Genomic DNA, 14463 nt, shown 5'->3' with positions numbered 1-14463 from the left:
CTTATGTGTGGCGACGTGAGAAGACACGGGGCCTGTTCATCCTGCTGCTCCGAGGTAGGAAAATTTTAAAAAATAACTAATAAAAAATAACAATGGAGATGGCAACGCAAGAAAACGGTTAAGCATTAAATAAAGAACCGATCGTCTATAAGAGTTTTAGAGCTAATATTTACGACGCCTTCAGTCATTCTGTACCATCGAAGGAGAAACTCGACGGCAAAAGTGATGGCAAATGCATAAAATAAGTTGTGTGTGGCCACATCTACCGATGCGTACAGCATCATGTAAAATATGAACAAATCAATGTCTATACCGTAAAGAAACGCTTTGCCGTATGCCGTTACATCATCCACAAAAAACACATCCTTGCCTGCCTTATCTCCCGACTGTGGACCATTCATATAAAGTACATTTGGTGCTATGTCGAGTGAACCATGCATTACAGACTTCGACAGCAGCGTTCCCTCCGCACGTCTAATGCTCTTCCGGAGCGTATCATTGATGAGTTTCTTTAGTGCAAGCGTGCCTGAATCATAAGCGCGGGGCTTACGTGACACACCGAAAAGGCACTTCAAAAAATGCCACTTCTTACCAGTGTACACCGGGCTCGGTGGTTTACCGAGTGCCCGTTGTTGCTCTTCCTCAATACTGGCCGAGCAAACGTAAAGGTATTGCCGCGTGTGCACACCCATAAATACCTCAAATGTTTGGCACTCGCTTTGTCCTCCGAGACCACGCACCGGCAAATCACCTTGAGCTTCCAAGCACAAGTTTTGCTGGAATTCCTCCATGCTCACATCCGAGTGAGCGTGGATAGACTCACCGTGGATATAGTAACCCCACTGTTCTTCAGGCAATATCAATACGGAAATATTGGACACAGAGCAAAGGTCCACAAAACTCTGCAGTGGGTGAACACAAACAAAGCGGTAATAGAACTGAAACTCAAGAACATGCACCACAACAAATACGATAATACACACTAATGTGACAAGCGCGAAGCGCAGCGTGGTAACTTGGTACACACCCACACCACCGGGTGCAGAGTCGATAGGCACACTTTCCGCATATCTTACATAGTTCAAGCCTGAAAGGAAGAACAGCATCATTACCATGGTAAAAAGAGGATGCCACTGGCGCAGCACCTGCAGGCCATTCAATTCATTGGCGACAAAGGTAGATCGCCACATGCTTACGGGCAACACGCGGTTCTCACGCAGTAGCTGGCCTTTGCTTCTTTCCCAGTCTATCACGAAGTAATCGGCGTTGCATTGTTCTATAACGGCAAAAAGAACAGCAATCCCCTTAGCCGCCGCGGACACGTACATCATAGCCTCAAAACACACATACTTATCCTTAATCACAACAACTGCGGAAACGTCCTGAAACTTATACACAAAAAACAAGTACCATGATGCTAGCAACGTGATGAGCGCAAACATGTTCCCGGAGTGGTCACAAAAATACACCAAGAAGCGAATGGCTGCACCGCCATTCAGTATCATGTTTTGTCTTCTGCGCATCCAGCCAAATGTTCTCATCCACGCTGTGCAAAAACACAAGACACAAGCCGTTACCATCGCTCTCATAGCGACTACGTCCATGGGATCGTCTACCAATGTGAATAGCACTGCAACACTCCTGGTCAAGTAGGTATCATTTGAAGGTGCCGAAAAGGAGGGTGCATCATCATACAACTTTGTTGAAGCTAGTTGCAAAATGGCAGCAGGAGCCTTCAGCCGCCGCTGAATCGAGGGGCCCTCCACGTTGAATACAAAAACCACCCGCCGCACGGTTGTAACGTGATAATCGGTTAGCACCTGCTCGGTCGAATTGCCTTTTCGAGTACAACCCCTGCCATACATGTAAAACCGGCGTTTGTAACCCCCTGTGATCATGCTTAAGACGTGAACTTCTCGAGCGTTACTGGGAGATATACCGCCGTCTGTGTCGTCCACAACGAGGGGAATGGGAATATCATCAGAAACATTAAACGGATTAACAAGAAACAGTTCAAAGAACTGTGTAGTCGAGTAGTCGGATTCCAATTCTTCCCACTTAACAGAGCATCGAAGTTCCCTGTTGGACGCAACTACAAAGAAGTTCGTGAAAATCGAGCCTGGAGTGTTGCATAACTTAAAATCACGCGACAATAGGCTCTTTCCAACCAAGATACCATTCAAATCGTAACGTGCAACCACAAATGTCAGAGTAGCCGGTGCTCCGGTAAGCGAAGAGGAGTTCAAGACGACCGACCCGACAGTGTCATCTCTACCGTAGTAAAGCGGTGGCATATAGGGTTTAGTGGGGCTTTGCGAAAAAAGAGTATCGTATAAACGGCACGGTGTTGATGCCTCGTCGAAATTCATAAACACACACAAGTTAGCCAACATGTTGCATGCGCTTTTGTCCAAACCCTCACACCTCACGGCCGCATCAGCGGAATATTCTTCAATATTTTCACAAGTCAGAGGCGGCCCCCATATTCCTCCACCCTCTGTATCCACTGGCAACAGTGTTGCCGTGGTAGCCTCCACCGGCTTACGTGCCTCGACCTGCACCGATGGCAGAACACAAGAACCGTCATCGAGTTGGACATAAACGCCAGCACAGACACAGCGACCTTTCCTATCTTTGACTAACGGGGAAGTACATGTGTTACAATCTCCATCTGCACAAGGTGCACACATCTGCGCGACAAGCACCACAGTACCAATGAACTCAACCACTTGATACCCTTGGGGGCAGGCGCATGTCCCGGTATCCTTCACGTAGGTAGCATCCCTCAACCCAGCAATACGGTTGTCACCGCCACATTGTACACACCGTTGCGACTGGTTACTGTGCGGCACAAGTCCAACAACAGCTTGTGTTTGCGAACAATTCACACAGAGCAACGCACCGGTGTCAACACGCTCCACCATTGCGAACCCGTACGGGCACATGTCATGTCCCTTTCGGAACTCTATCAGCGCGCGCTCTATAACTGACACGGTTTTATCTAGCCGCATCGCAGAGTATTTCCCACCTACCGAACCACTACGTACGGCGTCAACTCCAGTTAATGTCCGAATGCCGGGAAGAAACGGTGCGTGCAAACTGCTGCTGACAATAAACACATACACGAGGACGAGTGGGATGGCATTCATCCCACCCGCTAATCGGTTCAATTTTGCTTGATCCACGTTTGTAACCGTGGAAACAAGTGCCGATGAGAGTAACTACAATAGCGATGACGGGGAAGACAATAAATAGGCAGGCAGTAACACATTACAATGTTGACAGCCACACCGTACAATACGTAAACAGATGCGACAAACCCTTTGGGAAGATATACAAAAAGAGGTGTTGAAATCCACGGTCGCCCCATGTGGTTGATCCCGCTCTGTAATCTCGAACAGGAACCGAATAAAATACCGAAAGACGGTTACTTGGTAATAGATAAACTAGCACACACACACAAAACAAAGATGGATCTATTCAAAAGATACAGGTGATTAAAAGATCTATCGCAACACCTCACCATATTCTTCAGGGGCTGGCATTTCCAACGCGGCGTGCCCATTTATGTATAAAATATACTCATCAAGGAAAAGTAAACAACCACCGATTGGGGTAATGCGATCACCACAAGCAGCGATACGAACATATATTAATGAAAAGCTAGAAAACCCACCCATTTGTCAAGGGAAGCAACGCATTGCGTCGACGCTTGTTCTCGGTTGTGTAGTGGTAAAAAGAAAATATGCCAAAAGTTCCAGTTGGCCGTAGACAACACATCAGCCCCTTTCTCCTCCCCCTCTTGTACGTAAAAGTTGCGCCAACTACAACATGTTTTTGCAGGTAGGCACCAAAGAAGCGACCGCAAACAGAGCGCAATAATATGCAGCGTGCTTCCCCCCGTCGATCTTTCACCAATGCGCAATGCAAACAACCCGTTAAGTAAAGGGAATGACAGAGAATTTACTCGCATCCCTTCTAGGTAAAAAAAAAAAATCACGGCAAAGCGTCAAAGTGGTAACAATGTGTTAGCAAAAAAAAAAAAGAAGTCAAGCCACCACTTCAGCTCAACTGTTACACAGACACACAGACGCATATATATATATATATATGAGTGCAGCACGAAGAAAGTTTAAGAGGTGTAGAACGTAATAAGAGAGCTTAAACAACTCCATGCACTTTGACACTGCAAAAACAAGCTATATATGTGCGGAAACACAGTAAACTGATATTGTTACTGCTAGGGAGCAGCTTCCATCGTCCTGTATAATGCTTAATGGTCTTTTACGCTGTGGGAACCGACTCCCTCAATGAAACGCTCCTCACGGCTAGAAAGACATTGATTATCAATATTGGTGGCACATGTTCACATCCAAGACATATAAACAGCACGACGACGCAACTAATATTCCCGAAGCCACACGACGAGAGTGGCTACGCTGCCGATGCCCACAACAGGGTGAAGCTAGCGGCGCAAAAGTGATGTATCCTCTCACAAATAAAGCACGTCGGTTCCACACACGATACTCGCAACTTCACGTTGACTTGGATGGCATCACCTTCGACCGTTCACTCTCTAAAGCCAGAGAGGGAAAAGACGGTCCAGTAACGGGTGTAACGTTCGCAAGCGCACGAAAGTAATAATGCTGCAAAGGAAAAGAGAGGTAGCCAGAGGATCGAACGCAGGAAAACTTCAGTGGTGACAATACTTTTACGAACGTCAAACACGGATGCAGTGCACTCCGCATACACTCAGCACATCATGCGAGTATATTTGCATTCCGCTGTGCTGGTACAAATACACAAGATTCACATTTGCGCCGATCAGGTACTGTTAGCTGCTCGTCAATCAACTCCTATACAAAAGCATTTTTTTTTTTAACTGTGGCGGGATCACCGCTAGAAAATAAAGCGGAAAGGATCATCTATCCGTGATCACATTCATTCTGGGCAGAAAAGAAACTCAACCGCGAGCAGTGCAGTACGCTTCGGAAACGAATTTGCTCTATAGCACTTATTTAGTCGACGAGAACGTAGTGGGGTTGCCTTCTAAAGCTCATTATCCGGCCCAATTATGGCACGCGATGCAGAGCGCACACTCACACTGTTGTGGGCCAATATCCGTGACAACGCAGGCTCGGCACGCCTCTCTCATGCAGCAGTCACAAACACTTCCACATTCAGCACAAACTATACACCTACAAATACAACACCTGCTCTCCGCACTAATAGAACAGAGGACACACTTATGAACAGCGTGCTCCGTTGTTTCCGCGTTGATTGACGCGGCTGCGATAGCCTTGCCTATGGAATAACGGCTGTCGACGGAAAAGAGCGGAAAGGGGCCAAAGCGGCGCTCAGGGAATGGAAGTCCACAGAGAACAAGAGACACACTTCCTCCCGCTACGTCCACCTGGAAGAAAGGAGTATCGGGATGCTGTGCTTCCTCTGTGTCGAATACCTCCAACTTCCCTTGAAACCACAACAACTCGCGTTGCAACTGAATTACCTGACGTGCCACATGTTCTAGAGCGTGACACGAACAACGAAAGGGACCATGAACACTGCATGGTTTCCAAGGTCGATCCTTGAACAGTTTATCACATGGAGTTCCTGACTCACAGATAGTGAGGACCAACCTGCTTCCCACCACATCGGATATGTGCGGCGAAAAAAAGAAATCGACGCCACGGAACAGCTTTTCCTCGATCATCTCCGTCGTTATTGGCCTGTATAGCGTAACAAGCGAGCTCCATTCACCACAGCGAAAGTACGCGCTGTATTGCCCACACTGTTCCGTACCCTCTTCTCTCCCTCGCTTTACTACCACATGTGCTGAAGGGACAGCGGCCATCTAACAAGGATACAACAGATAGAAAAATGGAGGAGACCGACATACCAACGCAGAGGAGCTTTCTTACAGGCGTCAAGACAGAGCAAGTGTTTCCATAGAAAGGAGAACGTGAAAGAAAAAAAAATTATGCGATCATCATTATTATTATTCGTTCATTAAGTTGAATGTTCTCACAACTGTGCCAGCACCCAAGTTAGCAGACTTTCTCGAGCCTCCGCAGTTGACCTTCTGTAAAGCCCTATTAGCTGCACCAGGAAGGCTAAATTATGAACAACAAGCAAGATACAACTGTTCATCTCCTGGACTGTTAGGAGATGGTGCACATATGCCCGAGTATGTCTCCTACAGGTGGAACACACACAGGCTTGCGACAAAGGGTTGATATCTACTGCAAAACAATGATCATTCAGATCTATCTGCGACTCATACCGTTGTGGTGAGCAACCGTGGACAGGATTCATGTCAAACACGAGCGCTATACCTCTTTCCGCCAACGTCCACGGTAAGGCACACTCAATGAAACTAGCACCAACCTTCAGCGCCATCAGAACAGCACCGAGGGAAGGCGTAGGACTCATGACGTAGTGATTCTTCGTTATTTCGCACAACCGCGATGCATATTGTACAATCGTCTCATTTTGTCCCAGTTCGTCTGCGCATACAAACACATTTTCCCTATCAGCAACAGACGAGGCCTTTATCAACTCACAACCAATGTCTGGGGCACACTCGGCGGATTTAGCCCACTTCAGCGATCTTGTTGATGCTGTCTTCCTCCGTTTTGAATGTTGTTCATGCAAGGGAACACTGTCGTAAAGAGTAATGGCCATGTTGGGCATGACGGACTTTACGATTTCCGCCCAGCTTTCATTGCTAAAAGATATCCTGCCTTTCTCGTGGACCCCAAACACCGCCGTCTCAGATGCAGAAACACTGGCATGAGCTCCTACATACGGGCTCCGTACCGTCAATATTACTCTGAACTCTCCAAGTCCGCAAAATTCAGCAAAACTTTTTCCCGCTTTTTTGCACGCATCCTTATATTCGTATGCATCAAATATAGACAGGCTTAAAATCCTCTCTTCTTCTCCAAGAATATCACGCGCCTGTTCGGGTGTTAGGTACGGTATACCACCACGTCTGCATGGAACAACTAAAATAGGATACACTCCGTGCATTCCACTATTTGCTGCCACCTCTAAGAAAAAGCAAAATTAAATAAAAAAGTTGTCAGGTAAAAAAAAAAGTTGGCACGTTCGTTCCCAACACTAAAGAAACATACAAAACATTTTAAAAATGAGTAACACGTGAAATATGCAAGAAACCTAACCAATAAAATATGCAACTAAGCGATACTTCACGTGCAGCTGGTTGTTGGCGCCACTGTGCTATTATCTGTGGTGCACTTGAAGGGAACAATGGTTCCTTTACGCGTAAAAACGCTATAAGAGGAATCACAGTTAATTCATGGACAGAAGTTTTCAAGAAAAGAGAGAGGATATGTATACAATTTGTGAAAGTGTAGAGATGCAACACTTTGAGTAACATACTCCTTCATATGGAGAAAAGTTCAAAGCAACCAAAGTAAACGATTCATACCTCCACTCAGAGAAGGCAAAAAAAAAAAGAAAGAAAGAAAAGAAAAAAAGGAAAGAGGATAGTTGGAATAGTTTCTCATTTCTCTCCACCTTTTGCACCACATCAAAACCTCCTTCACTCCTCCATCTCTTGATAGACTGCTCCCTCCTAACAGTTTGGACATATATCTAGAGGGAAAGAGAGAGGAGTGTACAGCGATACGAACGAGCACTGCCGAAAATGTATTCAAACCGCTGGCTAAAAAGATGGTTGAAAACAATAGCTGAGATGACAATGAAACGCCGAGGACAATCAGTTGTTGCCGAAAAAAATAACTACTTCACTGTCTGCAAGTGAAATGCCAATTATGAATCTTGGGTTTAAGTATACTCATCAACTTCTACTCGAATGTCGCCACTTATACAAAACCTGAAGAAATTGTTTGACCCGCACTCGGAGCGACAACATTTCATCTGGATTTTTACTCTCCAGTATACGGTCATTTTTACAATGGCGGTGAAGCGACCTTGCAGTCACATGAGCGTAGTGTAGTAACTGTCCCGCCTTCTCGAATACTTATTTTAACATTAGAAAGCCGATATACGTGCAGGGTCGCTTTATGCTCTGCACAAATATATACATATTAATATATAATACGGTGACGCTAAATTTGAACACGATTATCCGCTGGCGTCAGCTCACAGGTCGGGCTGACGTGCAGAGAAAATATTAAAAACGAATATTATATTAACATGTAAGTGGAGTGGTTAATGTCACAATAAGTCATTTCGTTTTATGTACGACTACATGTCGATGAACGCAAAAAAAAAATATTTGCCTACGTGATAATAGTGGTCTTTTCTATATTGCCGCCTTAACGCCGCCCGTTCCTGGCAGGGAGTTGTACCCGTTCACTTTGTAGGTCGTACATTGTGGGAGGCGTGGTGTAGCACTGCACGTTAAATCAGCGGTAGATTAGGCGCTGCTGCAAAGCATGAGGGGAATTCAAACAACTGTAACAGTCATTTCCTGCACCAAATTCTGTGACAGTCTTCTGTAGTGGTGGCGCTTACTTGTCGTCTATCGATTCTGTCTTGTCAGCCACGTGAGCAACACACATAAGTCGACCACACAGTAACAAGCCAGAAATCTCCCGAAACAAAGAATATGCCCTTTGCCACACGCTAGTGTGTTTCAGCGAGTCAGAGACGTATTCAAGGGGTCGCAGCTTCACGAAGTTACCCCGCTCGTACAGGCATAAAGACGCTGAAAAACTTCAAATTGAGGGTATACAAACGGTTTTCAAAGGAAAAACTCCCGTAGGGTAACAACAAGTTTTGCACAAAGCAAAGACCGTGTAGCCGCCCTCTTTTTCCAATGCACAAGAACCGACACTACATATTATATGCCTCTCTAGTATATAGGATGCTAAGTAAATTGGTCAGGTAGAGGAAGTGGAAATATGTTACCCAAGTAAAACTACTGTTACCATATGTAAAGAAATGCCGTTAAGAAAAAAATGTTCTATACATCAAGCCATACTCGTATGTAAAACGTTGCGTTACATTTTTGCTCAGTGTAACGGAACAGCGAACCCTCTGTCATCCAAATGGCGTAGATAGAAAATGAAAATAATAAGTAACCTTTCCTCCCCACATGCCCTAGCACCTAAATAATAAAAAAAATTATCGACATCATTCAACATGCTCACGGACTCTTTTTCTTTCCTCAACAACTGCTTGTTTCAAAAGCTTGTTACCTTCTTCAACCGTAATTGCTTGAATACGACTTATTTTGTTGTGAAAGAAAACACCGAGCACGTGATCGGCCACGTCAAGCATTTCGTTTTTGAATGTTGCTGTAATAAATTGGCACGACCCTGATTCTTTAGAAAGAAGCTTCGCTACAGACGCCCGATACTCAGTATCGAGGGCAGCATCGATTTCATCGAAAAGATAAAATGGTGCAGGATCACAGCGCTGAATAGCAAAAATCAACGCCAGCGCCACAAGTGATTTTTGTCCACCACTCAGTTGTTTCAGGTCAGTGACGGCAGCTCCTAGTCCGAAAGAAACTTTTATCTGAACAGCAACATACGGATCCTCACCTGCCTCTTTTCTGGTGTTTGACATGATGAGTTGAAGTTTACCGTAACAGTCATCGGTCGTAACTAACTCTTTGAAAACTTGCTCAAAGTGCAACTGAATTTGCTTGTATGTCCGCTCAACTGCTTCATCCTTTTTGCAGTCGAGGTGGTCCATTAAGTCACGAATACTCTTCAGTTCATTCTGAAGATCCTCTTTCTGGGCGACAAGACCGTTTTTCGTTTCCATTAATGTATTGTACTGATCAACTGCCTTTCGGTTTATATGTGCATATTTCTCAGCAGCTTTATTGCACTCTTTGAGTGTTTGTATTAGTTTTTCTCTGGACAACCCAGAATATGTCTCAGCTTCCTTGGGTATTACGCCCAGTTGCCTTATCTTCTCCGCCGCGCCATCACGACGTCTAATGCAATGTGCCTGCTGCATTAGAGTCCTTCCGTCGAAATCTCTTCTTTCCTGAATAGAATTCAGAGCCTCAAGGTAGCCACTCCTAAGCTTCTCGACTTCTTCCTCCCTGCGAAGTTTCTCTTTCCTGGTCTCATCCAATAACCTGTAGACTTCGTTGGCTTGCTGCGAGTTAAAAGAAATATCATCGTCAAGATTTTCTTTTTCATTAGTAATAGCGGTATTACTTGCACTGAGTTGAGCGGAATCGTGAAAGAACTTTTTAGTAGCCGTGAGTTGGACGTTTAAGTTAAGCCGCATATCCTCCAAGGCCCTCACTTCCGCAGCCAACTGTGCACTCCGCCGCTGAAGTTTTGAGAGTTCCATGCGGCGGTCGTCGACATCTTTCACCAGCGCCTCCAACTCTCGTTGTTCACCTTCGCTCCATGCCGATTTGAACGCTTCTTTTCCCTCATGCTGGTAGGTGGCTATGTTTACTTGGGCAGTATTTATCATGTCCTCCAACTGCTTCTTTGATGCGTATAACTTATCCTTCTGCCTATCCAGTGCTGCTTTTCTTTGTGCATGTTGTTCGACAACTTGTGAGCCGTCTTTAGATTTCGTTATGGAGGACATCTCCGTCTTGAGCGAGCTAAGGGTGGTCACAACACCTGTTAAGGCCTGGTTAACGTTGTCCAACTCCTGAGTAATCTTCTTCAGGGCCTCATCTCCTCTTAAAAAATCTGCAGCAGCAACCTTTTCATACTTGAAAGCAGAGAGTTTCAAACTCCGAGATTCGATATAACCACCTGTTATACCACCTCTCCGGCTGACTTGATCCCCATCCAACGTTACCGCGTCACATGCGTACTTTTTTGAAACATTTTCACCATCTGCAATGGAGGTCACAACAGCAGTATTTCCAAATAGTTCGGCAACAATGCCAGCAAACTTCGGATCACAAATTATATGGTCTGCCAAGCTGCTACACTCGACACCTTCACCGAACCGTGTCACCGTGCCCCTACACGTATCCATTGGGAAAAATGATATACGTCCAGGTTTCTTCCTGCTGTTCATATTCTCCAGCAAAATCGCACTAACTTCGAATGAATCAACAACAACGTTAAAGAGTGAATTACCAGCTGTCACTTCAACAGCTGTCTCGTAGCCGTTCGAGACGCCGATGAGCTCAATTAATTGGCCATGTACAGCATTTGTTAGCGATGGGTCGGCCAGCTCGTCCAGAACCTCTTTAAGAGACTGCAACCCTTGACGAACATCTGAGCGAATTACTTTTTCGAGTTGACTGCGGGCTTTGTTGTGATTCTCGCGTAGTGTCCGAACCGTCTGTACAAGGGCAGACTGTTCTCTCCAGAGGTCACCCTTTTTAACGCTCAGTGAATTCCTGAAGGCCATCGTCTCTTCGTACTTTGATTTAAGCTCCGTTATAACTGAATCTGATTTCTTTAATGATTCCTCCCAATTTTTCTGTTCAGTTTCCTCATCCTCAATTTGCTTTTCAACTTTCTGTATCTCACTACACGTAAACTTTAATTCATGTTTATAATTCTCTATGGTTTTTCTGTTTCTATTAGACTCTTCAGCAAGCCAGTTGTCCCGCTCTTGCTTGTTCTTGAAAAGCAATTGACGAGCCCGTCTCGCTTCAAGTGCCTTAAGTTTTCCTTCTATGGCGGACAGTTCCTCACTTTTCTGATCAACAGTAAGCTGCTCCCGTTGTATGATAGCAAGCTTCTTCTTCAAGCCAGCATTCGTCTCTGCTATCTGTTTGTTCAGTTCTCCAACCCTCTTCAGAACGTTCGTTTTCACACTCTCTGTTCTTTTCATCGTGTTGAGAGATGACATACAATTTAATTGCACAATCTCTTTTTCACGCATCAATGTGCCCCTTTTCGTATCCAGGTCCTGTAGCTCCCCCTCCAACCTCAAGATACGCTGATCGCAATTACGTATCTCCGATTCAGCTTCACTGATGATGGCTTTCGCTTCATCAATATCGTAATGATCCCTTCCGCTGCGGGACATGTAAGAGTTCCTCTCATCATCCAGCCTCCGAAGTTCTTCTCTTGCAGCGTTCAGGTCTGAGTTAAGGATACAGTACTGAACACACTTTCTTTTTTTGTCAATCTCTTGGAACGACATGAGTTCATCAGACTCAGACCGAAGCTCTTCAAGACGCTCCTCGAGTTGAGCAATAGACTCCCCGATTTTCTCGTGCTGCACCTCCGTTTCTTCCAAAATCTTCTCGCTCTCCTTTCGCCTTACTTCATAAACTCTCGTACCTGCCACATCTTTTATAAGTTGGAACCGTTCTTCATCACTCATGTTTGCCAAACTTGAAATTTGGCCTTGCTCAACAATATAGTAAGGGTTGGTTGACGAGAACCCAGCGCTTTCCAGCAGTTGCCGGATATCAGTGGCCGTGAACCGTTTGTCATTTACACGAAATTCGTCTTGCTTAAGGCCCAGTGTACGCCGTATACGCACTTCATTCACAGCAGATTTTCCCGGTATTACAAGACGACCATCAGAATTATCAAAAATAATTTCCACAAAGATGGGCAACGCAGGCCTCCCGGATCCAACGTGGAACAGATCCTTTCTCTCTACAGAAGAAAGGTTCATAAATTTCTCACAAAGAACAAACTGGATCGCAGCGAAGAAATTCGACTTGCCTGCTCCGTTTTTCCCAACGATCACGTTGTTTTTCGGCGAGAGCTCCTGCTCAAACGCTTGTTCTCGGTACGAGCGGAATCCGGAAATAAGAATATTTTTGATATACATAGTATCCTGTAAGTGGTCTAAGAAAGAGGGTAGTCAAAAAACAAAACAAACGGTAATGTTAAACAATCAGTTCAGGTTATTTCATGTTGGCAACCGTGCAGTCTAAGGGGGAAAGTACAAAGTCAGCGCAACAACATACACCACTCTCCTGATGTAGAAGCTTAGGATGTGGAACAAAAGACAACATTAAACAAAACAGTAATAAGAAGGTTATCTCATTGCTTGAAGGTAATTAACAAACGGTACCATTAAGCAGCAAAATGATAGTGAAGCTACCAAGGTGTAAGCAACGTCCGCGCATGGTTACCTGCTGTGGTGTGCTAGCAGGCGCGGCACACGGCCTTCCCCCCCGCCCCCCCCCCACACACACACACCACAGTTTAGCACGGTTTCATTAGACAAGCAGTTTGACTAAGGCAACAAAAGCATTAGTAAAGTAGCTTCCTCTAACGAGGGGAATGATCCGTCATTTACCATCCATACACATCTTTTCTACAATACTAAAAGGGGGAAAATGACGGCTACGAAGAAAATGAGGGGGAAATAAAAAACGATAGATCACGTGGCGCACCATACGCTACAACAATGACCGGCCAACAACTTACCGCGGATCTCGGCTCCACTTCTACTCGGGCTACAATAAAATATCAAGAGGCTGCCGCACCCATCAAGACCGGCAAAGATATGTTTTGATTCAACCAGTTCCGCAAACAGAACCGTCACTTCTGCATCGGGTGGGGAATATACTTCCACGCAAAAGAAGAGAGTAACCCTAATACCCGACAATTCACTTGTTACCTCTATCCGATCTTAAAAGGGGGCGGCGAGGCCATCTCAACACGACACGGTACAGATTCCGTGAAGGGACCCAGATAGACGGGAGCTCCACAAACACCACCGACCATCGTCGCCCCTAAGTGCAGGATCCACATCACATTTGCACCGACATGAATCCGTAACACAACATTTTAAAAAAAAGGGGGCATCGAACATACCGTCATCGAAAGGAGCCACAATGAAAATAGTTGTGTAAGATTCCTCGTGCAGATGAAAACCGGATACACCCACACCGCCCGGTTGCAGAGCTGATCGTACCACACAGCAGTGCTCGCTAGAAAGCTCGAGAATATTTAAAACGGAGGGAGTCACAAGAGGGTCTTCGGCACGGTGGAGGCCACCAAAGGACGGTGCGAAAATGTGCGAGGGATGTGTCGCAATGACACGGAGTCCGAAATGGAGGGCCACCCGCAAACGTCATTATGTCGAACTCAAGTCCAGCAGCACCACGGATGGTAACAGACTCCACTTCTAATGTCACCGATGGGTATTGCCTTGCAGGAGCAAATCTAAACGGGTGTGCTACCGCAGAGCGTGCGTCGAGGGCCGTTTCGGATGCATGTTAAAACTCTCAGCCCCTCTAAAGAGCTGCAAAAACGCATTATTACACATGCACGCACGCACACACAGCTCACGAGAGGGAACCGAGGAGAGGAGACGCCCTACAGGAGATGGCTGCGCAGGGGGAAAACAAGATATATGAAGAATGAGGGTGGTCACAAAACCTTGAGGGGTAATACCCTTCCTACGAGGCGCTGTTACACTCGTCAAAAAGGGAAATATGTTGGGGCCAACTGTGGCAATGAAAGGGTTTGTATACCAAGTGCACAGGCTGTTGTGGGGGAGATCCGCTTTGAAAGATACCACCACGTATGGAGAAGCAGCGTCTTTAATTAGCTA

The 14463-nt window shown here is 45.6% G+C and overlaps 4 protein-coding genes across 4 annotated transcripts; all 4 read right to left on the bottom strand.

Moving 5' to 3' along the window:
* Positions 1 to 125: 125 nt before the first annotated feature.
* On the bottom strand, positions 126 to 3149 carry TEOVI_000640800 (Meckelin (Transmembrane protein 67), putative; the record flags this gene model as incomplete). Its single annotated transcript, XM_067220429.1, has 1 exon — positions 126 to 3149. The coding sequence occupies one exon, from the start codon at positions 3147 to 3149 to the stop codon at positions 126 to 128; it is 3024 nt and encodes a 1007-aa protein (XP_067076530.1).
* A 1910-nt stretch (positions 3150 to 5059) lies between these two features.
* TEOVI_000640700 (uncharacterized protein) lies at positions 5060 to 5854 on the bottom strand (the record flags this gene model as incomplete). Its single annotated transcript, XM_067220428.1, has 1 exon — positions 5060 to 5854. One exon carries the CDS (start codon positions 5852 to 5854, stop codon positions 5060 to 5062), a length of 795 nt encoding a protein of 264 aa, XP_067076529.1.
* Positions 5855 to 6024: 170 nt separating this feature from the next.
* TEOVI_000640600 (queuine tRNA-ribosyltransferase, putative) lies at positions 6025 to 7032 on the bottom strand (the record flags this gene model as incomplete). The annotated part of the gene is made up of 1 exon (XM_067220427.1): positions 6025 to 7032. One exon carries the CDS (start codon positions 7030 to 7032, stop codon positions 6025 to 6027), a length of 1008 nt encoding a protein of 335 aa, XP_067076528.1.
* A 2094-nt stretch (positions 7033 to 9126) lies between these two features.
* On the bottom strand, positions 9127 to 12726 carry TEOVI_000640500 (structural maintenance of chromosome 3, putative; the record flags this gene model as incomplete). Its single annotated transcript, XM_067220426.1, has 1 exon — positions 9127 to 12726. The coding sequence occupies one exon, from the start codon at positions 12724 to 12726 to the stop codon at positions 9127 to 9129; it is 3600 nt and encodes a 1199-aa protein (XP_067076527.1).
* Positions 12727 to 14463: the final 1737 nt, after the last annotated feature.

The sequence above is a fragment of the Trypanosoma equiperdum genome (assembly GCF_001457755.1).
Source record: "Trypanosoma equiperdum strain OVI genome assembly, contig: ctg_1150, whole genome shotgun sequence".
NCBI lineage: Eukaryota > Euglenozoa > Kinetoplastea > Trypanosomatida > Trypanosomatidae > Trypanosoma > Trypanosoma equiperdum.
This window is presented reverse-complemented; position numbering and strand designations above follow the sequence as displayed.